Source organism: Branchiostoma belcheri, unplaced genomic scaffold (assembly GCF_001625305.1).
Source record: "Branchiostoma belcheri isolate BF01 breed outbred unplaced genomic scaffold, Haploidv18h27 scaffold63, whole genome shotgun sequence".
Taxonomy (NCBI): Eukaryota; Metazoa; Chordata; class Leptocardii; order Amphioxiformes; family Branchiostomatidae; genus Branchiostoma; species Branchiostoma belcheri.
In genome coordinates, this window is record NW_017804276.1 from 376,637 (window position 1) to 400,381 (window position 23,745).

At 40.9% G+C, this 23,745-nt stretch overlaps 1 protein-coding gene across 4 annotated transcripts in view; it reads left to right on the forward strand.

Annotated features, from left to right (window-relative positions):
* Nucleotides 1-23,745, forward strand: part of LOC109483232 (maestro heat-like repeat-containing protein family member 1) — a 44,262-nt gene that overhangs the window by 8,535 nt on the left and 11,982 nt on the right. For 3 of the 4 annotated variants that reach the window (XM_019786210.1, XM_019786212.1, XM_019786213.1), the window contains 24 exons: nt 158-236; nt 971-1,096; nt 1,677-1,750; nt 2,852-2,974; nt 5,599-5,703; nt 6,331-6,475; nt 7,001-7,021; nt 8,064-8,104; nt 8,957-9,098; nt 9,547-9,605; nt 10,133-10,240; nt 11,059-11,301; nt 12,050-12,199; nt 12,667-12,789; nt 13,504-13,583; nt 14,755-14,899; nt 15,272-15,367; nt 16,097-16,207; nt 16,489-16,624; nt 17,925-18,037; nt 18,574-18,726; nt 20,083-20,237; nt 21,878-22,043; nt 23,062-23,202. In XM_019786210.1, the coding sequence (XP_019641769.1) occupies nt 158-236; nt 971-1,096; nt 1,677-1,750; nt 2,852-2,974; nt 5,599-5,703; nt 6,331-6,475; nt 7,001-7,021; nt 8,064-8,104; nt 8,957-9,098; nt 9,547-9,605; nt 10,133-10,240; nt 11,059-11,301; nt 12,050-12,199; nt 12,667-12,789; nt 13,504-13,583; nt 14,755-14,899; nt 15,272-15,367; nt 16,097-16,207; nt 16,489-16,624; nt 17,925-18,037; nt 18,574-18,726; nt 20,083-20,237; nt 21,878-22,043; nt 23,062-23,202 (2,835 nt within the window). The remainder of the gene's footprint in view (nt 1-157; nt 237-970; nt 1,097-1,676; nt 1,751-2,851; nt 2,975-5,598; nt 5,704-6,330; nt 6,476-7,000; nt 7,022-8,063; nt 8,105-8,956; nt 9,099-9,546; nt 9,606-10,132; nt 10,241-11,058; nt 11,302-12,049; nt 12,200-12,666; nt 12,790-13,503; nt 13,584-14,754; nt 14,900-15,271; nt 15,368-16,096; nt 16,208-16,488; nt 16,625-17,924; nt 18,038-18,573; nt 18,727-20,082; nt 20,238-21,877; nt 22,044-23,061; nt 23,203-23,745) is intronic. The other variant, XM_019786211.1, reaches the window with a different exon arrangement.

The following is a 23,745-nucleotide window of genomic DNA, read 5'->3' on the forward strand; positions in this document are numbered from 1 at the left end:
ATGCTGTAGGGTAAATATCATGCTCTAGGGGAAATGTGCAGATGGTGATAGTTTCCAACTGTGGTTTACTAAAAAATCTTTTAAAAATGCATTTTTATGCATTTCCATATGTCCATCCCTTCGCTGTAATACCTCAACTTCTGTTGTTACGTATCAGGTTTGTGCCCAGCCTGACTTCAACAATGCGATGTCTGTGAAGAACCACAATGAACTGTTGAGATGCTTCACAGTTATTGGTAAGAAAGAGTTTGGCTTATGCTTTCCTTCAAAGTTTTGATGTGAAGATATCCCCATGTGATCAAGTCAGATTAGATATGAGTTTCTATATTTGGCACTGAAAGTGGTAGCAAAATGTTGCTATCTTACACATTGTATCAGCTTTACTGAACTACTTTTTCAGCACCGGGGACAACCACCATTCTTGATGATTTGTTGATAATTGGTATTGAGATCTTCATACGAATAGTAGGAGTCGTATAATGCATCAATTCAATAAAAACTTTTATGAACTTCTGTAAAACGAGTAATCCCTTTTATTTTGTGAAAAATCAAAATAAACAAATAATTTTCTTTGTGGTGGTCTTATTTTGTGCTTGGAGGGAAAAGGTTGTTTTTACGGTATTCTAGATTCTGTAGTAAATATTTGCAATGTCATCATTTGGCAATGGAGAAAAACCAACAACTGCAAATATTTACAGTGTTGTGGTAAGTATGATAATCAGCTTTTTACCTCCATGAAAAATGGAGGTATTGTTTTTGGTTTGTCTATCTGTGTGTCTGTATGTGTTTCCGCACATTTGTAGTCAGCATAACTTCAGAACGCCTTTATGGATTGTGCTGACATTTGGTATGTTGGTAGGTCATCGGAAGACAAAGGTCAAATATGGGCCTCCTGGTAGCTGTTAAACTCTGCATATTTCATGGAGGTATGAGTCCTCTGAATTTTCTGTCTTTTATCCCCCCACAACAGCCCGGTCGTTCTCTGACAGGACCATCGGGTTCCTGATGCAGAAGCTGGAGAGTGGCGGTCTGGTCAACTCAGAGAAGAACAGGATAGGAACCCTGGAGATCATCAAACATCTCATCAACTCTGCAGGTACTGTAGGAGATGTGAAATGTTCTACCTCACATAGGACTGGGTAAGCACGTCGGCAGAACATACTGCACCTACGCAAAACCCATAATGTATTGTACATAGCACTTCAGAAGAACGTCTCATATAAGGTTGTATTCACACATATAAGGAAAACATTTCGTCTGTAGTTTCCAAATGTTATGTCAGAAAAGATATCCTCTGCAACAGGCAAAATTCTGATGCAACGTTCACCAAAAATCCACCAAAAAAAACGTGAAAATATAGGGTTCAGCACAGGCGCAGTACATTCTGCTGACATGTTGAATGTGTACCAAATAGACCAGTCCTGACTGTACATCATACATGTGTAATTTGCAGTTCCACCAATGAGAGAATAGCAATTAGCAATTCAGCTAATGAGGGAACAGCAATTAGCAGCAATTCAACCAATGAGAGAATAGCAATTAGCGGTTTAACCAATGAGAGAAAGAGAAGCTGCATGTCCATCAAATATTTGAATTTCTAGGCTTTTGCACAGGTGGGTCGGGCTTTGGAATTGGTTTATATCTGTACCTGTTATTCTTGTGTTGCATACATACAGGCCCATACATGGAGGACAAGAAACCTCTGGTGGTGTCAGGACTACAGGCAATTCTCACAGAAAACAACAACAAGGTAAATAACTTGCATGGTCATCAACAAACTTGTACCAGAAAAATGCTACTTAAAATGTTGGACAGTTTTTAAAATCTATCAAGTTGCTTGAGTAACAATTTCCTTGTGTATCTCATTACCTGGATGTCTACCCTTTTTTGACCTCATTGCACCTGATTTTTCTCTTTGCCCTAAAAGAAGATGACAGATAGTCAACATAGCATCGGCTCTTGTTCAACAAGTGGTTGTGAATAAAGACCTGAAATGTACAATCATTTGCCAACCTGTTGAAATTTGAAGGTTCATGCAAATGAGAAACTAAGAACTAGAAAAGGTAACATTTGCAAAGCAAAATGCATATTATTTACCTTCGTTGTTGTCTGGTCTGTTAATTCTTACTCAAACACATTCATGGTCAGAGAGGAGTCTAAATCCCTCCTGCTATAAAATTGCAACGTGATGTAACCCAACACCATCTAACATGGTGACAGATGACTGGTTCAGATCATTGACCTTATTGGTTTGGAGAAGAAGAAGAAGAGGAAACATAGCAAAAACAAGTTGAACATGTTTCCCATCAGTAAACAGGTAGCTGGACGTTTCGCCGCCAGATGGGTTCGCGGTTAGACGATTCGCGGTCACTTCCTGGACGATTCGCGGCCACCGTATACACGCCATAAAGGCTGCTACAATCACTGTCTGTTGCATAAGATAACTTTTAAGGACTGTATATTTACGCAAAGAGGTTATAGTCTCCACGATAAACTTTAACCTCCTTGATTTCCACATCTTATAACATTTTGAAACTGTTTTCTAACATACGTTAACATACGTCTTGTTTGTGACCTTATTAGCGTTAAGCCAGACCGGCCGGAATATTACCTAAAAAGGGCTGAAAATGTATACAAAATATTTTCATTACTTTATCAAATAACTATTAAAATTGCCAGTCTTGATTTTTGCTGTCTAGAAAGGCGAAAAAACATGTTGACAGCGAATAATAAACGACCCAGAAGTGACCGCGAATCGTCTAGCCGCAAACCCGTCTGGCCGCGAAACGTCCAGAAACCTAGGAACATAATCAATGTCTGGAGAAATGCACCAATCCTGACGTTTCTGCAGGTGAAGCGGATGTTTAGTCAGGTGATCATCGCCATGGCACACCACGAGTACCTGGAGCTGGAGGGGGGGACACTCATGGTGGAGTTCATCGTCAGACAGTGTACACTCCCAAACAGTCCTCCTGTAAGTCTGAACTTACCTGTATCGTCTTATAATATGGTGGCATCGGGTGGTGTAGTGGTAGAGCATTCGACTATGAAACGGGGGCACACCCAGGTTCAATCCCGAGTTGTACCCGGGACATGTCTGGACATGTGCCCTTGGGAAAGGCACTTAACACGACTTTCTTCACTCCACCCAGGTGTGAATGGGTACCTAACTTCGGTTGGGGGAAGCCGTATTGAGGTCACCTGGTGGTGCCGAATGGCAGCCGCACAGACCCTTGCGACAGTTCCACAAAAATCTGTGTGGAGCAAATATGTTATATGTATCATGTGTATATATATATGTTACTTTTTTGTTTTACTGTTGTTGGTGTTTATGTCTATCTGGACAGGGCACGCCTGTAAAGCAGTATACTGTACTGGGTGCGTCTACCCTGTATAAAGAAGACAGAAATAAATAGATAAATAAATATGATGTGATTGTACACTCTGCATCAATTCAGCGCTATAAAAGCTGCGATTGTGCGGGTAATGTTTGACCAATAAACCATTAAATTTTACTAGATCATTTATATAATTGTAGCCTGGTATCCATTTAGGGACAAAAGTATTGTTTTGAGTGGCTATGTAGGTTGTTAAGGTTTGTGTCTTTGTCTGTCCGAATTGCTTTGGTTGCATGTTCTGCCTCTTGTTTTCTCCTCTGATCAAAGAGTTTTCAAAGAGCTTGTGGTGAGTCGCTACAGTTCTACCACAAGGCGAAAGTAAACTGAACTGAACTTGTACATGTTCAGCTGTACACTCATTTGTTGAACCACCTCCAACCTACATGTACTTCTACTGTGGCTTTTTTTCTCTATCACAAGTCTAGTGCTGAACAACTGGCTTATATGTTTGAAGTTTGATCATTGATACCCTGGTACTGGTAATTTGTGTGTCATGGATGAATGCTTTTTGCTTGGATGCTAATTTAACAACTCACAACACTATCTCCAACTCCGCTTCCCCCTGAAGGCCCATACCCCTACAAGCCCCACTGGTGACTATGTGAGTATGCCAGGCTTGTCTCATTCTCCTTTCAGACAATGATGCATGATAGTAGTGAGTACGTGGCTTTGGGTGCTGCTGTCTGCATGCATGATTCTCCATGATCTTATATGATCTCATTCTCTTAATTATCATAGAAAACTCAGGAAACATAAAAAGATACAGGCACAGTTTGGCCAGAAAAAAAGGGAAAAGTTTTAATTTGTGACTTTTCCGAAACAAACACCAATGGACCTATCACATTACGTCACAGTTTGTTTGCATGTTCTTAAGAACATTCTAGAACGGTCAGTCAAATAATAAAGATCATTTCAAAGTTTTCAAAGTCAGGTATGTTTGATTTTTGCTGCGTCTAGTTTTGTTGACACAACATTACATGCCATAATGGGCGATTTAGTTGTGACATTAGACGAAATTAGTACTGTATTAAAAGCCTTATATTAGGCTAACGCTACACAAACACACGCCCCGCTACGCACCCCTGTACAATATAAACGTCGATTGACCGGCATTCATTGCGGTAAACAAACTGTGACATAATAATGTGGTAGGTCCATTAAAGGAATAAACTATATGGGCCCACATCTTGTAAGACAACTCGCTAAGTACAACTTAATAATTAACAAAGGCGGAGAAAGTGGTGGTGGTGGGTAAAACGCCAAGGCACCCGTGTGCCATAGAGTCCAATGGATTATCACGTGTTCATGTCAAAGGTCGCGGGCCGAAACAAAACAAAACAAAGCAAGTTTTTAGACAATTAATAAAAATTACCAATGGTCAATTTTTCTTACAAATCTTCAAAATTCTGTCAAACCTGTTTAGTATGTACAATGTACATGTATTTGAGAAACTTGAGGATATGGACAGAAGCCTGCCTGAATGTTCAATGGCTCAATGAAGAGAAATCATCTATGGGACTGCCAAAAAGTGGCTACAATAGCCAGATGGTTCAGTCTTCATATTAGGTGGTCACTAAGGCCCTGTTCATATGAAGTCAGTGAAGGCAATTTCCCCCGAAGCCAGTTTCAAGTGACCCAAATCACATTGAAAGCGCCTTGATCCCAAACCACTTCTAGAGGTGGTTTCGAATCGGTTTTCCCACATCGCAATTTGCGTCTGAACGCAATGTGATTTCAATGTGACTTCACCTGGTCATGGATTATGAGGTGATATTTCTTTATCTATATGCAATACCAAATTTTACGTGGCAGCAACTTAAAGAGCAGTAATGGTAAAAAAATGTGTCCGAGATACGCTGGGAGGGGGGCACCAGCAAGCAGGTCGTTGACCTCTGTAATTAATAACATAATTACTACCTTGCATGTTTTCTTCAAACAACAATGAATGCAGTTTCGGAGAATCGTGATCGGGCACGGTTTGAAAGGAATGTGTGACACGTGGACCAGATGTGAGAAATGCGAGTTACCTGAATTGCGGTTTGGGTGGTTTCATATGAACAAGGCCTAAGACTAGGTGCAGGTTTGACAAGTAGTAGTATGAGGTTGAAATGATCATAACTTTTAAGAACTGAATTGTGAAGTCTTGACCTCATGATTTTAAATAATATGTTCCTTTCTCTTGTGGGTACTTTCTTACTAGGGCAAGAGGCCTCCGGATCCGGACTTTGTTACGAACGAGATGCTACGTTCCATGTGCGAGAATGTGCTCCAGCTAGTGACGACAACAATAGAGTGCATGGAGAGGGTGGGTACATTTCTATCATGTCAGTACACTACCAAAAATGCCAATCTTGTTCTCCTTCAGAGCAGAATAATTTTCTTCCACTGAGAAAATTATTCTTCACCCAAGAAAAAATCTTGTCCATGAGACAAGAATTTCAAGAAACTGCATTTTAGCATATTTTTCTTGTGGTAAGATTTCTTTTCTTATGTATCTTGAACTACATGTAAATACCCTTAGAATATTATTCTTGCAGTAAGAATTTCTAAGTTAAGAATAACATTCTTCCTTTGAGATTATTAATCTTATAAACACAAAATGTTTTTCTTGCGTTTATAAGATGAAGGTTCTTGCACCTATAATACCTTTCTCTGCTATAGCACAGCAGAAATGAGGCACTTAGAATGAACATTTGCATAGTTGGCGACACTGACAGGACAATAGGTCAAAGGTTCCAGAAAAGGTTACCTCATTTCCTGTCTTAAATTTCATGTCACATGCATGTCTGTTGCCTTAATGGGAAAATAAATAAACATTTTTAGTATGGTTAAACAAAGTGGAGTGAAAAATAACCAAAAAAATTCGCAAAAGCTCGTAGAGGGCTGAGGTCTAAGATCTAGATTTCATTTTTTGTTGTTGTTTTTTTGGTAGGTTCTGTGGCCTTACATATTGGAACTGTTAGGACCACCACAGTACACGACAGCCTTTGGTTCCATAGCCCGCTGTGCTGCTCACATCGCCAACAAGAAACGGGAGGCAGATGACGAAGATTACATGCTGGACTATGAAGTTTCAGGTAGGTCAAGTGGAAATATGTACGTTATATATAAAAAGCATTAACATTTTTTCCAACTAGAGTTTTGACATGGTATAACATACACCTCAATATCTATTAGATAGAAATTTGTTGTGAAATAATTTGAATTATTGTTTAAGAAATCAGTTTATGGAGGGCACTTCATGTATCTTTGCCTTGATATGTTGCTGTTCCTGGTAAATTGAGAAACCACATTTTGTTGATGGTAGTCCTCCTTTTAATGTACTTTTTTTGCATACAAATCATTTGATTAATGGATTTTTTTTTAGTTTAATGATACATGTAAATCACTGTTGACTAACTGTCTTGTGTATCTAAATAAATTTTTCAATAATGCTATCATGATCATACTTGGCATTCTAATTCAAATTTGGCAAAATTTGTTTCTTGCATCCCTGCACTGCTTTTATTATGGAAATTAAGATGAGACTGCTTTACAATTATGAGCATGATTTTCACTGATTGTCTCTATTGTCTCTCCCTGTATGTTATTCTACATTTCAGTCAAACCAGGTCTTAATCAAGGTAAAGAACGCTACGCTGATTCCAACTGTGGTGTGTGTACTGTATCCCCACTTCTTCTCACTTGTAGCCCTGTATGTTTGCATAATCAGAAAATGGATGCTGTTCAATGTTGTCTGGGTATAGGACTTTTGGGGTACATTTAGGCCACACCAATTTAATTTCTTGGTTAACGGATTTTTCTAGAAAAATAATGGAGCGGGCGGGCGGGTAAAAAATAATAGAATAAAAACAGGCCTTGCTTTGGCATACTATCATGGCACAAAATGGTATGATAGGAGCCATGAAGCCAACACACCAGGCTGGTTCAAAATTTAGACAATGAATTTTGAACTTTAATGATACCATTGCATTGAAAGAATGATGGAATAACTGTAACAACTACGAAGAAAAGGACTCTTTTCTGTTCAGGGCAAAATATGAGCATTTTGCAGTTGATTCTGAATTTTTTTTTTTTTTGCAAATCAGAAAAAAATGAAGCAGGCGAATCCGTTAACCAAGAAATTAAATTAGTGTGGCCTTAGTCACATCTAAAAATATATACACATGTAGCCCATATTAACCACAATGCATAACACAGTACATGCACAATTTGAATTGTGTAAGTTAACACAGGTGGAGAGGTAGAAGTCTTGGTTGATATAACCCTCATTAACATTTACATGTATTTGCCAAGTTACATATGTCTGGAACATCTAGAGCAGTAAGAGATATGGGAATTCTTTTTACACAACCAAAGAGTCTCACCTCGCTGACGTTTCGGTGTCTGTCAGACACCTTCTTCAGAGCTTCTGACTGGAGTACTGCATCTAGCCGCTATATGTAGCCGATGTAGGTGACTCTTTGGTTGTGTAAAAAGAATTCCCCTATCTCTTAAGTTTTACCAACCTGATGAAACTATTTTCGGAAATCTAGAGCAGTACCTCCAACTGTGTGTAATTTAGGTGTGCAGGAGTGCAGACATATTTTTTCAGGGTGTTGGATATATGTGACCAGGTGGAATTATGTTACATGTACCTGCTCAGATTTGCTCTTTTCATTGCAGTGAACATTCCAAAGCCACCTGCCATGATAGCCAGACTTGTGGTAAGTAACCAGTTTCATTTTATGTTGAAAAGCCATTTATGAAAGAAATTTTCAGTTGGAAGAATTACTAGCACCTTTTTGTTGGTGCAATATTCAATAACAGATATTATTATTAATGCACGTTTGGCCAAATGTGTATGTTGATTGCATAAATAATACAGTTTGTGTCAAACATACTGTAAATTACTTTATGTTTACTGTACAGTAGCAAAAGTTTGCGGTCTGAGAAAAATTGGCATGTTTGCAGAACTACATGTACATGTATACACTCTCATCAGCGGCCCGCAGGTGCAACAAAAAGAAAGACAATGAATTATGTTCATGGTAATTATAAGATCACGATACTAAAGTGACCTCAAAAACTGCAAAATTAATATAAAAGTAGCGCGATTTACAGGAAGCAGAAGGAATAGACCCATTAGACTTTCACGGATATCATAAAATGTTCACGACGTCACAGGGAGGACATTTCTAATAGAAACTACGTCACAGGGGGGGACATTTCTAATAGAAACTACGTCACAGGGGGGACATTTCAAAAGTTCCTTTCACGGATCGCATAAACTGCATACGTCACAGAACAAAATAACCTTAAATTGTTGTGCAGAATGCCACCATACAAAGTTGGTGCCTGTTTTCCTGTCATTTCCGCATATATTAAAAAGAAAATAGACACCTTTTTAAAAAAATGATCTGCCAGGGGGGACACTGCGAGCGCAAGCCGCGTTCGACTTCAGCGTTCTAGAACGGCGTTCTTTCGAAATGTCCCCCCTGTGACGTAAGCAGTTTATGCGATCCATAAAAGTCAAATGGGTCTATTGTATTTTGTTGTCATGATTTGCTCTGTACCAGGTGATGGCAGGACAGCCCCATGCGGGTGGAGGACGTGGCCAGCATATCCTGTTGCTGATGAAGGGCCTGTCTCCCAACCTGCACCCTGACCTGGTCGACTTATGGGACGCCGTCGTGCCAAAACTCATCCAGTTCTTGGAAGGTACGCTTTTTATTAGGCTTTTTAATGTGACGAACCTGAGAATATTCCTTGCCACTTTTAAGGTGGTTTTGTGGTTATATTGGACTCAAAATCTGAAGACTCTGGGTTATAATCCCTAGCGGGTCACAGTGTTGTGTCCTTGGAAAAGGCACTTTACACCTATTTCCCTTCCAAGTCTGCATGCATATGCATGGTTATATCATTTGTTGGGGGTTTATCTCGTTTTTCTCACTACTAGATCTTAATTCATGATCTTAATTTAATTTGATTAAAAGCAATATTTGAGCTGAGGTACTGGCATGCATTCATGATACATTCATTCAGAGTTACATGTCTAGTACCTTAACAGCTTGGGATGTACAAATGTACAATATATTGAGCACTGAATTTGAACAGTACTAAAAGATACATCATGTATTGATACCTGATTATCAATAATTCTTCACAGATTGTGATGAAGATGAAGAGAAGTGGTCGCAGAAAACCTGGGAGGATCTGATGCTGAAGGTAAAAGTGTTCTTACTATCAGTTCATTTTATGATGATGCTGAGGAAGAGTGATGGATGTCACTCAAAACTCGTGTGGGTGTGCCTCCAGTACGGCTTTACGACCTCACTAGCATTTTTACTAGTTTTTAATCATTGCCATTTTTTGTATATAGGGTATGATATTTCATGACATTGTACAGTATTTCATGTTAAATACAAAATGTATATGATATTGTAGGTATTTGTATTTCATGTAACATTAATGTTCATTATTGTAATCTGTTTTGTATTTAATATTGCAATCTGTTTTTATATTGTAGTGTTGGGGAGGACAACTTGTAAAGGTGTCAATGCACCTGTTTTGTCCCCCCTTCCACACTTGTTGTGAATTCAAATAAACAAACAAATAAACAAAATGTCTGGAAGGAATCTCAGTAATTTGTCCAGTTACTGTCTTATATGTAATAGTAGAGTTTGATTTGTCTTAATATGATATTGTTTACTCGGGTGTCTAAACCTTCATTGACGTACCCACATGTTTCCTAGATGCTGTCCAAAAGCATGGAGGTGGTGAACGATGATGACTGGGTGGTAGAGTTTGGAACAGAGATGGGGAAACAGATCCCTCTGTACAACAGTCATCCAGAGGAGAAGGTACAATGTAATAAACTAGATGGGGAATGAGTTGGAATGCCATTCTACGAATGACAGTTCTTTGTACATTCCTAGTTGTCATTCGACAATGCATTCTAGGTCTTAAGTGCCCATTTTTGTTTTGAATGTTTTGGTCAGTGGAGAAATATCATATGGGTACTCTAACTGCAGTATGACTGCATTTTTACAACATTCCAACTGTTTTAAACATTTTGATCGCAGTCAAGAGAGAACTGCATTTAATGGGGCATGAGCTGTAATTGAGCTATGATTCACTGTACAGTTACAGAAAATTAAATTTATGCAAATAGGGACTCCAACATGGTGGAAGAGATTCAACAAATCATGTCATAATGTGAAAACACTTAGTTACTAGTGAATTCTTTCATCAGTGACAACTTGGAAGGATAAGGATACTAACCTCCAAATTTTCGATGGCTATCAGTCCATCTTGTTCACGGAGTGACCTAATCTCGCGAGAGCGCGAGACTAGGCCCGAGACTTGCATCGGTCTGTCGGGTCCCAACCCCCGCTGCCTCCCTCCGGAGTAAGGGTAAGTAAGTCTTGGGGAGTTCCCAACCTTCTGTCCGGTTTAGCTTGGCACCTTCCAACTTTGTGGGACCCGACAGACAGATGCAGTCTCGCGCTCTCGCGAGATTAGGCCACTTCGTGAACAAGATGGACTGATAGCCATCGAAAATTTGGAGGTTAGTATCCTTATCCTTCCAAGTTGTCACTGATGAAAGAATTCACTTAGTAACTGTATCAATACGTGACAAATGAATCTCTTCAATGAAAACACTTCATATTTCCTACAGAACTTCCTGTACAAGTGCCTGGGTGTCATCATGCGGTCCTGCAGTAATAAACAGTTTGTCCAGCAGCATCTGGACCTGCTGTTCTCCACGGTGAGACACACCAGTCAGGTGGAGAGGGAGGGGTGTGCCATCGGGGTGGGGTACTGTGCCTCCTCTCACCTGGACACAGTTATAGCCAAGCTAGAGGACGTGGCCAAGAAGGACATGGTCAGGAAGTCTACTGGCTTCATGGGGCTACTCAAGGTAGGAGGAAAAATTGTACCTAATACTTTTTTTTTTTTGTATATATAGCGTGCACAATACCTCACACGTTGCCCAGTTGCCCCAGGCAACCAAGTTTTACTTGGGGCAGCCTATTTTCGAACCTAGGTTGCCCAGTGTGCTACCTGAATTTTAAGAATGCCCCCCCCCCCAAAAAAAAATCATGCCCACTGTATCCGGAAGATGCTTTTTATGTTTAGGTATTAATGGCTATTACTAGTATCAGTTAACTAAAGGCTGTTGAAAATACATGCATTGTCAAAGGCTTATGTATGTAACATTTAATTTACTTAATTTGAGGAAAGTAGTAACTTATAGGTGGGGCTACCTGAAATTCTGATGGGCAACCTAATTTTTGCCTTAGGTTTCCCACTGGGCAACCTGGTTCAAAAAAGTATTTTGTACACTGAGAGCTATATTTGTGAGACAGAGTTGAAGAAAGACTTAAAATTTAAAAAAGCCTTCAACCAGCGTAATGTGTGAACAGTTCATTCCAATTCTATTGACACAAGCAATGTAAAAAACTAGTCACTAATCTCTGGTTAATAATAAACACTAGTTTGACTGTCATTTGTTCTATCAACAAGGGACTTGAAAAACATTTTGAACAGTCTAAGATTATTAATTTATCATGTCGGAAGACATCTTAAGCTCTGTATTTTTCTTCTCAAGTCAGAAAGTAATGTATTGTGTGGCAGCATTTTAAACTCTCGGATTCTCTATTCCTTAGGATAAGTCGGAGATTGATGTAGAGAGAGTGAAGAGTACAGTGATGCTGTGCCACGGTTATCTGACGTTCTACGCTCCTATCACACTGGTCACGTCCAGGATAGAGTCCAGCATCCTGCGCTCCATGAACCCACATTTCTCCAACGTCAAGGTAAAAAAATCAGCTGTTTGGCAGCACAAGAGCTACCTACCATCCAAAATTCATGATCCTAACATGTCCAGATCGCTAGATATCAAGACCAGAAGTTCCGCTGCAGTACCAAGGGCCAAAAAGTCTCATTTTAGATTTAGTCACACCTTACGGACCCACCAAGTCTGAAACCAATCCATCTAGCCATTCTTGAGTTATCCTCTAGACAAAATTTAATTCCTTAGGGAATGCATTTATGGAATTCTTCAACTCAATCACAGTACTATACCAACGGCTCTGCGCCAGTGGTGTCGCCAAAAAATGAAATGAAATGCATCAATTACAAGGTAGAACTGAAATTGCCAGTTGATTTATTTTACCAGACTATCTCAGATATACAGATCTCTTTTTGTGGATTGTGATGATGGTCATCTCATTTAGTCCTCCCTCTTGATAACAAACTGTTTGTAATGTTAACAACTTTGTAGGACCCGAGTGTGAAACAGAACTTGATCCGTGCGGTGGAGTTGATCGGGAAGGCCCTGCACCCCTCCCACCTCAACGCCCTGTTTGAGTTCAGCAGGAGGGGCGAGCTCATCACACACATGCAGGTAACAACCTACAAAGATACAACAAAACATTCTGCTGCAGTACCATGGAAAAATGCTAGATGTTCCACACTTAATTTGACAAACACCTACCGTCATGCCAAATGTTCTCAGGATACATTCTACGACAAACGTTCAAAACTCAACCACGACTTTCACTTGAAAACATGACCTTAGAAAACTAAGGTAATTAATAATTATGCATGATCAATGATCCAAGAAATATTTAAATTTAATGTTAATGGTGGTATGGACCATAATGTGTGTTATCAACTGCTGTTGTCTCTGTTGTTATTTTTTTCAAATCTCATTTTTTTGTAATTTTTTAGTATGTGATTTGCACTACACAAGTTGATAATTTTAGTCAATACGGTGTCCAAATTTATATTAAATATGTTTACAGAAGGAAAACATTGTTTTTACTCAGTTTCTTCTTCTTCTCCAAACACTAACCTCTGACCTGACCAATAATGACATGATTTGTTTACGTCTGTCACCATGGTGACTGGTGTTGGGTTACATAATGTTGCAATTTCATGGTCTGCTCTACTCCTGTCACCATATAGAAGTAGTACATGTACAATGTATGTGAATGTGTTTGGGTAAAAATTAACAAGGCAGACCATGTCCGAAGGTAAACATTATGCATTTGCTTTGTTACTTAATGTAAATTTCATATATTTTATTTTTTTAAACGTCTAACTTTCTTTTCTTCAGGAGTACATCAAGGTTGAGAGTATGTCAGCCCTCCACAGTGAGACCAGAGCCCTGGCTATGAATGCCTGTTCCACACTGGTGTATCCTTCTGACTTTAATCTCACCATTTCTTCAGTCATACCACGTGTCTGTTACTCATGTTAATAAGCCGGTTAACAGTTTAAACTGTGCATGCAAGCACCGTCGGCAGAACGTACTGCGCCTGCGCAAACCCCCCATTTTTCATGGTTTTCGTTGGATTTTTGGTCAATGTTGCATCATAATTTTGCCTGTTGCAGAAGATATCTTTTCCCACATAACATGTGGAAACTACAGACCGGATGTTAACCTTATTACGCGAATACAACCTTATATGAGACGTTCTGCCAAAGTGCTATGCACAAGACACTACAGGTTTCGCGCAGGTGCAGTACGTTCTGCCGACATGCTATGCATGCACAATGTGATGCATATGTCAAATTTGAGGGGCCTTAAACCTAACTGATCAAGATTTTGATTCCTGGCTGTCCTACGAGACATTGTGTCCTTTGGAAAGACATTTTACAATCATGACACCATTGGAAAGTATAAATAAGTACCTGACTTTGGTTGGGTAGGTAAAATGTAGATGTGGAAGAAGAGGAATGGGCTCCACCTTCCAATACACATCTGGACAATGTCATGTATAAAGCATGGTTTAGACAACTTACTGTACATGTTTACAAGTTAGGTACCTTCATCTTTGATCTTCCACATGCACAGTTTAAACCATGAATCAGCTTACACTACTCTCTGTTTAGTTGTCATGAGAGAATGAATACATCAAGCAGGCATAGCAGTCTTTGCTTATTGCCAAGTTTTGTGACTTTTAGCAAGACTTAGTGTTTGAGTTGCTTGTAAGCAAAAGATGTGAAGTAGGTTTAGGCAGGAGTTGTTAGAGCACATGCGTACAAAGGCACATGTTGATAATGTTAAGTTAAATGTTGTATGTAAATAATGTTGTAACTTCGATGAAGTGTATCTGTACTATTGTTGTGTAATTTGGTATTACTTTAACTCCAGGAAGATTAGCTACATACTTGATTTTGTACCAATGTCTTGTGTGTCGCTAATGGGCAAATCAGCAAACGGGCCATTTGGATCTGTAAGCACATCACACTGGTCCGAAAAAAACGGGTCACCACATAAAGCACATAAAGTAGCATGGAAGACGGTCAAAATGAAACACTGGAAGTTGGTTCATAAATGAAATGTCCTTGACCTCAGACTCAGTCAACTTGACCCCAAGATGAATGAGGCAGACACCTTTGACCTGATCAAGGTCACCACGGACAGTGTGTACGGCCTGCCTGCCCACGGTGGGGTGGGGGGCAAGGGGAAGGAGGACGGTGGTGGGGAGGAGGACAAGGGACCACAGGTGAAGACTGAAGAGCAACTTGATGACCTTAGACTTAGACTTTGAGTGTCTAAATATTGTGACTTCAGCATTGAGTACAGATGTATTGTTTTGGGAGGGTTTGTCTGTGGCTTTGTGTGTATGTTTCAGAAGATTATCAGGCAAAATAACAGGTCAAAAGGTCAAACACAGGAAATGGGGTGAACTTAAAGGTCCACAGTGGACCACAGCTTAACATCCCGTCCTAAGAACTGCGACCCTAAACAGTAGCGTGCATGTCGGTTGAGTGACAACAGCCGGGATTCGAACTCCCAACCTCTTAGTCCTGAGGCAGAATTGCTAACCACTGGAGTACGCATGCTAAGGTCGGCTGCTTTCCTCCGTCCTCCCCAGGCCATGATGCAGGAGGCCCTGGACAGTCTGAACAGCCTGCTGAGGGAGGTGCTGAAGAAGAGTGTGACACCAGACGGGCTGCAGGAGATCTTCAAGGTACGTCGCTGGTCATTTTTATTTATTTATTTATTTATCTAATAATATAGTATTAAGTTTTACCACGTACAATATGCACTGTGGATGACATGGCGAAACAGGTGTTTCTGACAAGAAACACCTTTTCAAAGCCGCCATATCAATAAAATGACAAAACAATACAAAAAGTAATCAAATCACATAATACAATTTGAGAAACAAATGAATAAACTTAGAACTACAAGGCAAGTCAACTTATTAACATTGTGAGAGTTATTGATTTGAGACAACAAAGAACGACAGTTATATAGCCAGCAGTGATATCACAGTTAGCGCGGTCTTGTGGCCAGACAAGTAGCGCAACCACAAGATAACTGCCACATACAGGGTTGCTCTAAACTGTAGGTTTGGCAAAATCTGTTGTACGTGGGAGGTCATGGGGTACATTGCTACTCTCCAAGCAGAGGTTTGGGTTTGGGGTTATTTTTAACGTGTTTTAGGCTTTTTTATCGGGGTTTCTCTTTTGCACTGGAACTTTTGTTTTCATCCAACCCAACCTCTGCCGGCAGTCGAAAGCATCAATGTGCTACATGTATAAACCTCATCACTATAAGACATTACGGTCGTTCTGCAAGCAGACGCCTGAATAGGCACAGTCAGCAGGAGGCCTCAAAAGGGCTATGAGACTTTAGGGCTATGAGACCTTTACGTCACTTATTTGTTGTTGATTTTTCTTTATCTCCCTTGTAGCATCTGGAACCTTGGATGGTGTCGGCCCAGGACCATGAGAGGGAGAGAGTGATGCACACGGCTCTGGAGATGTTTAACTGCTATCTGGAAAATCTGGAGTTCGGTCCTCTGGTATGTAACAAAAGCTCGGTGGCCTACTGCCAGGGATACAACCAGGGACAGGGGGCGTCACTACTTGAAACCTGTATATGACCTCTTGTCACGTGATTATCCTATCAAGTCACGTGACAGGAGAACTCCAAGACGAGATCTTAATCAGGTTGAAGAGGAGACAGAGTGTGTCTTGAAAGCTCCCCCAGTGTAGCTGAACTTTAGTTGTGTGTTTTGGTATAGATATTTGTCAAAATTAAACCAATAAGTTGCCATGACAAATATTCTGTGTTTGTTGACAGAGCCCCACAGTGTTCAGTAACCACGGTACCCTGCTGGCCAGGCTGACCCCCCGCTGTACTGACCCCTCCCTGACCGTCAGGCAGGTGGCCATCGACTGTGTACAGGTGGTGCTCAAGATAGGTCTCAGATACGAAGGTTTGTTTGCTTTGAATTATTGATCACTAATTTTTTTTAAATCCAATTTTAATGTCATTTTTCCCCAAAACGGGGTTTAGACGTGCTTGCATCAAATGCAAGTCTTTTTTTTAAGCAAGATTTTTTACGGCTGGATGCCCTTTCTAATACCAACCAAAACCCTTAGGTAGTAGGGCCCAGGATCCCTCTGACTGAGGGGGAAATATGTGTTAAGTGCCTTTCCCAAAGGCACAACGTCTGGGTGCATGTCCAGATATGTCTTGGTCCAACCCTGGGGATTGAACCTGGGTCTCCTTGCTTGACAGTCGGACGCTCTATCCACTACACGACACAGACGCCACAAATTATTGATCACTAATTACAGTATGCAATAGCTCAATTGGTAGAGTGCTCGCTTTGTAACCTGGAGGTCATGAGTTCAAACCCCGGCCGGGTCATACCAAAGACTTTAAAAATGGTACACACTTCTTTCTCTACTTAGCACTCAGCACATATGAGAACACACAGCACTACCAGCGGACTAGCCCCCTGCTGTAGTGCCTTGCACAACTGTGTGTCGCCCAAGGGCTACGGAAATGGAGATTGGCACCACCCTACATTCAGCATGGGAGACCTTCTTCTTCTAATTACAGTATTATATGTGCCTGTAGGAAGGAGATACTAGTATCTTCTGCAGGATGGTATGGAGTGAACATATTAAAAACGATATGTTTCATCCATACAATGGTATGGAGTGAAACATAAAGTTTTGAAGCAAGGTCTCTCTCCATGGTGCTGAAATGTTGTTAATTTTGAAGGAACTTTCCAGTTGTGTCCAAGATGGTATGGCAGTATAAAACAGTATCTTTCATCCATACTATGGTATGGAGTGAAATGCAAATGTATAAAAACAAGTTTTGGAGCAAGGTCTCTCTCCATGGTGCTGAAATGCTGCTGCAAGAAGGGACTTTCTACCAGTAGTTGTGTCCAGGATGGTATGTTAAATATAAAACAGTATCTTTCATCCATACTATGGTATGGAGTGAAATATAAAAACAAGATTTGGAACAGGGTCTCTCTCCATGGTGCTGAAATGCTGCTGCTTTAAGTCAGCAAGGAGGGAATTTCCACAATGAAGTTTACTGAGTTCATGTTTAGTTGTTTCTGTTGCTCCTTTATACATGATACTTACCTGATGTAAAATTTCACATCCATAAGTCTTGTAGTCATCTTTAGAACATACATGATAGGGACAATTTTATGTGCTGCAAAATCGGACCACAATTTCCACATCTCTCCTTCCCTCTTGTTGCATACCCAGGCCAGCCAGTTGACCACAAGGACCAGATGGTGGAAGCCCTGACCACCCTGAAGGAGAGAGTGGTCAAGGATGACCCCCAGGTCCTCTTCAGTGTGGTCAGTGACCTGGCCAAGGTGAGGCCAATATGCTTGGCATTCTAGAGTCCCTCGGAGTATACATATTTTGGGCAGAAGGTCTCATTTCAGGTTATATTAGTATATTTAAGGATGAGATTCTGTAGTTTTCAAATCATTTGCAATGGGGAAAAGTATGATGCAACATTGACCAAACATCAAATTAAAACCATTCTGCCATTTTTTCCATTGTCCACCCTATGTCTTCCTCCTTGCACTGTTCCTTACTTGATGGTTTTATCTAGTCCTGTTAGCATGACACATGGCCATAGCACTTCAGTTTTCATCTCTTTGCTGTAGTTAGAAGGCCTTTGTTTGGTTTTATTCAACTCTTTTGAGTTCAGTTATCTTGAAGGTTAACATTGCTTTTGATATTTGCATGTTCTTGTGAAGAAATTTTCATTGTTGCCATTTCAGTGTTGCCATTTCTCCACTTTACAGTTTTTACTGTAGTTTTCTGGTTAGGAGGTCTTTGATTGGACCAATAGTGTTGAAAATTAGTTACATGTAACATTAATGCTTATTAAATTCTGCAGGTTCTTGTGAAGAAGGTTCCGACAGACCAGTTGTTGCCGTTCCTGGACCGACTCCTGCAGGGTCTGATTGACGTCCACCCTCACGCCTCCAGCGGGGCCTGTGTCGTACTCAACAGTATGGTCAAGACACGAGGGTCATCCCTACACCAGCAGGTCAGGGCTTACCACTCATGTCAGCATTACAGTCTATGACTACTGTCACTGTACTTACTGCTGTTACAGCTTACTGGTACAGACTAGGGCTGCATACCGGTCCACCTGGACCGGTACGGACCGGAAAAATAGTATCGGTCTGGTCCGAAAAAAACGAAACGTCGGTGGATCGGTTTTTTGGACCGGAACAAAAATCCATACTTGATCACTACACACAAGGAGGTCAGCCAGGAAAATGAACATCTGGCGTTAAAATAAAGAGATTTACCTTAGTTTCTTTCTCTCTCATTACGCAACATTTTTCCAAACCTAGTTATATCATCCATGGTTATATTTGATGTTCTTTGAAAGATACAGGACAAATTGTCAACACTTAATTCATGTTTCCGTCATTGTTGAAAAATTTCAGTAGAACATGTGACGCGAGTGAATTTTCAGGTACAGGTACAGGTCCAGACCTGGACCTAAACCCCTGTACCTGTACATGTACCTGATGTTACGAAAAGGTACGTAGCCCTAGTACAGACACAAGATTGCAGCAGAACCTACCACCAACTATCATTATAGCATTTTCAGTAAGAAGACAGCTGAAGACTGGGGTTGTGTGGCATAACGGCAGAGCATTTGGCTCAGAACCAAGGGGTCCCAGGTTCAAATCCTGCCAACTCACCAACCTTGTGCCCTTGGGAAAGCACTTAACATGACTTTCGTCACTTCACTGAGGTGAAAATAAGTATGCCAGAATGATCATTATCATGATCATGGGCATTAAAGAAAAACCAAACCAAAACCAAGACTATCCCAAGAATGCCCTCAACCTTTGACAAAATATGTGACTTATACACATGTCAGGGAGGGGCATAGCTGTCTTGTGATGTGCTAACCTTGTTGAAAATGTTAAGTGTGTGTTAACGTATAGCACACTGAAGTAGCTGCTTGGCTTCCAATTTTCTACAGTGGTTATGTGGTTAGCTGGGAGATGGTCATGCCCATAGCCAGGGAGGCGTTGGGGGGGGGGGTTGGAAGAACCCCTCCACAAGGCTCAAAGGTCCACTTTTTGGTCCACTTTTTTATCTAAAGGTCCAAGATGGACTGATTCGTGTCACCAGCAAGGCTGGAATCGGCTCACTTTGTCATTGACTTACCCAAATTTTCGGTTGACTCCATCATCCTTGGCACGTATGACCCGCTACTACGGTCACGTGTCTCTGACGTCACATTCCAAGAGTAGACGGGTCCATTCCGTGAACAAGGTTGATGGAGTCAACCGAAAATTTGGGTAGGTCCCAATTCCGTAATTCAAGTGTTGGAAGTTAAAGCTTAGTCTTTATTTCGTATGCCAAATCTGTTTCCCAGGTGCGTGACGTGGTTGACGCGCTGCACGTGAAGCTGGGTGAGATCACCGTGGAGCAGACGAAGAAGGGCACCCTGCGTACCGTCCGCACCATGGCAACACACCATCTCGTGGGCGTGGCAAACGCACTCCTCAACAAACCACTGCCTTTTGATGAGTAAGCAATATACTGTTATTGTATTATGTCATACCTGGGCCGTGATTACCTTCGATATGGGTGTTCCGGACCGGGCCGTACTTTACGGTACGGCCCGGCTTCTGTACGTGTCTTTACTTTCCAAATGTTCCATAGAACGATTCGAACGCGTTTTGCCCTAACCGCATGCACCGGTTTTGAAAATTTGAATACAAAATTCGGACGTTGGTTGCATTTTTGGGGTTTAGGGAAATTTTTGCGCATTTCGCATTGAAAGGCGTGTTTTCTTGGGTGGGTATGACATAAATAAATACAACACGGTGTATTCTGCATCACCCTCGGTCTCAGCCCTCCCGTAGATCGGATCTCCCTCCGGCGATCCGACACGTGGTTGGGCTGATACCTCGGGCGATACGGAATACCCTGTGTTTTATAATTGTATATACCTAAACCTATAAAGTACACATGTCTGTTATTATTCCATATTATTTTATTCCATGCTATTTGCATGAGAGGTGGAAAATGCAGTCCAGTAGTTAGCAAGGGGTATAGAATTTTCTTCTTACACAACCAGTAAGGTTCTCACCTGCTTACGTTTCGATGTGTATCAGACACCTTCCTCAGAGCTTCTGACTGGAGTTCTGCAACTCGCCGCTATTTAACGCCAAAGTAGGTGGCGCTTTTGCGGCGAGAATGCAATCCCAAACGTGGCTGAGCTTGTATCCCCCCTCATCCCGGTTCATCACTGGGGTAGACTTCCTTATCCAGACTGCTTCTTTAATCCAACGGATTCTTCTGTTGTCCTCCCTATCTATGACCCTGGCTCCCTCCCAGTCTATCACACAATTGTTTCTGGCAACATGGTCTGTGACTGCTGATTTCTTCTCTTCTTTTTGTGCTTGTTGTTTCTGGGAGCGTGTATATCTTACGGTTTCGCTGTTGTCTGCCTCTTTTCTGTGTTCTTCCAATCTTTTGCCAAAGGTCCTGCCAGTTTCTCCAATATACACTTGATCACAGCTTTTGCATGGTATTTTATATACGCAATCTGTTTTCACGTGGTCCCCCATCTTGTCCTTGGGGTGGACAAGCAGGTTCCTCAATGTTGTTTTTGGTTTCACTGCTGTGGATACCTGGTGTTTCCTGAATACCCTTTCTAGTGGTTCGGTTACTCCTTTCACATATGGGATAATCACCATGGCCCTAGTTTTCTCCCCCTCTTTCTTGTTCTTCTCTGTCTGCTTTGACCTCTTCTCTTTCCGTTCCACCTTCCGAAAGGTCCATTCCGGGTACCCACAACGGACAAGGGCTCTTCTGATGTGCTGTGTTTCTCTTTCCTTGTCCTCCTCCTCTGTCACCACCGAGTTACATCTGTCCATAAGGGTGCAGATGACTCCCAGTTTCTGGTGAAGTGGATGGTGGGACTTGAAGTTGAGATACTGGTCTGTATGTGTACTTTTTCTGTACACTAGAAGCTTTACTGTGCCATCCCCCTTTCGTACCAGGAGAGTATCCAGGAACAGTAGTTAGCAACCCTGCCTCTGGACCAAGAGGTTGGGAGTTCGAATCCTGGCTATTGTTGCTATTGTTGCTCACCTGATGACATAATAATAATAATAATAAATTAATAATAATTAATAATTGCTGTTTTGCTGCTTCTATAGGAACCTGGTGGAGTGTTGGAAGATCCTGGCAGCAGAGCCCCAGCTCACCACTAACCTGATTGACCACCTGCTGGAGATCATGGCTCGACACGTGCCCTACGAGGAGAAGGCCGTCAAGGACAAGAAACAGCGACCTCCGCGCACGGCCACCGCTCTACCCATGGCTGTGAGTTAGAGCTGTGTAACTAAACAAATTTAGGTACAGGTACACGGGTTTAGGTACAGGTCTGGACCTGAACCTGTGTCTAAACAATTTGACCAATTATCCTTCAATAACGAGAAAAAAATTAAACTTGAGTTTTTGTTTATGGAGAATGCATATACAAAATACAGGCAAAAGTAAAATGTTTACATTTTCATCTCCTACCCTAGGTGGCTTTATGCAACACAAAGCTGACCAAAGTGACACTAGAGGGAGCATATCTAATACACAACAGATCTTTAGGGTAGTTAGTCAAAGAAACACATTGTACTCTGGGTCACAAATAAGCATATAATTATTGTAGCCAATGTAATCTAATTGTTATTGTAACAATTGGATTACCATTATATCACATGTTACTAGTAGTTAGAAAATAAGTGACCAGTGCAAGTAAACAAACTTAGGGAAAGAAAAGGTAAAGGCACAAAGGAACATATGTGACTGATTCTCTGTTTGCAAAAGACAAGACAATTGAATTTAGAGTGTGATGTTACGTAAAAGAAATATTATTTTAAGATTTGCAGAACTTGGTATGAGATAATTATTCTTTTTATTAACAAAGAACAATCATGACAATGTGACATTACACTCAAGGTACACACTTATTTTGTAATGCAAAAATCAAATGGAACTAGAGAAGTAACATTTGCAAAGCCAATGCATATGTTTACCTTCATACATGTACATGGTCTGCTCTGTTAATTCTTACTCATTGATGACAAACACATTCACATACATGTACTACGTAACACAAGTAGTATACATGTATGCATGGTGACAGGAGCAGAGCAGACCATGAAATTGCAACATTATGTAACCCAACACCAGTCACCATGGTGACAGATGTCAACAAATCATGTCATTGGTCAGGTCAGAGGTCACTGTTTGGAGAAGAAGAAGAAGAAGAGGAAGAAACAGAGCAAAAACAATATGTTTTCCTTCGGTAAACATAATAATAATTCCTATTTCGCTGTCCCCGTAGGTTTCCTGTGCCCTTGCTGAGATTTTGCAGGTTCCAGAGACAGAGGAAGTTGTCCTCAGTAACTACCACAGGCTGTTTTCTGCCATCATGGTCAGGGTCGGGGCCACTACGGGCGTCAAACGACCTCCTAAGGAAACACAGGTATGAGATACAGCAGGTATACTGCAGATTAGGCCATGTTGATTTGATTATATGGATGACATCCTCTGGGAATCCCACAACTGATGCGAGCGTGCGAATAAAAAAAAGTTTTGCCCCCAAAAAAGTTGCTTTCATGAAGAAATCTACATGGTCATGAAGGTTGGACAAATGACATGACAGTATGGCATGGCGAAAAATCTACTCTTCAAATTCATTTCTTTACATTTTCGTCTTGATTTTGACATTATATGACATTGGTAGCATTTTCCAATATATAGTATATATTTTTTTTGCAACTTACGGTACTATATATTTTCTCATTTTGCAACTGTTTTGTACAATTTACAGTATGGATGAAAACTTTTTTTTTTGAAACGGCCGAAAATTTATGCACGTGCGGATGTCATCGATCCATTTTATCAAATCAACATTGCCTTAGAAGTCAGAAAGAAATACAGACACTGTAGTAGGAGATAAAAATAAACTATGAGACACTGCAGGACTGGTATAGTGTAAGTTTACTGTAACAGTGGGGGGGTTTAT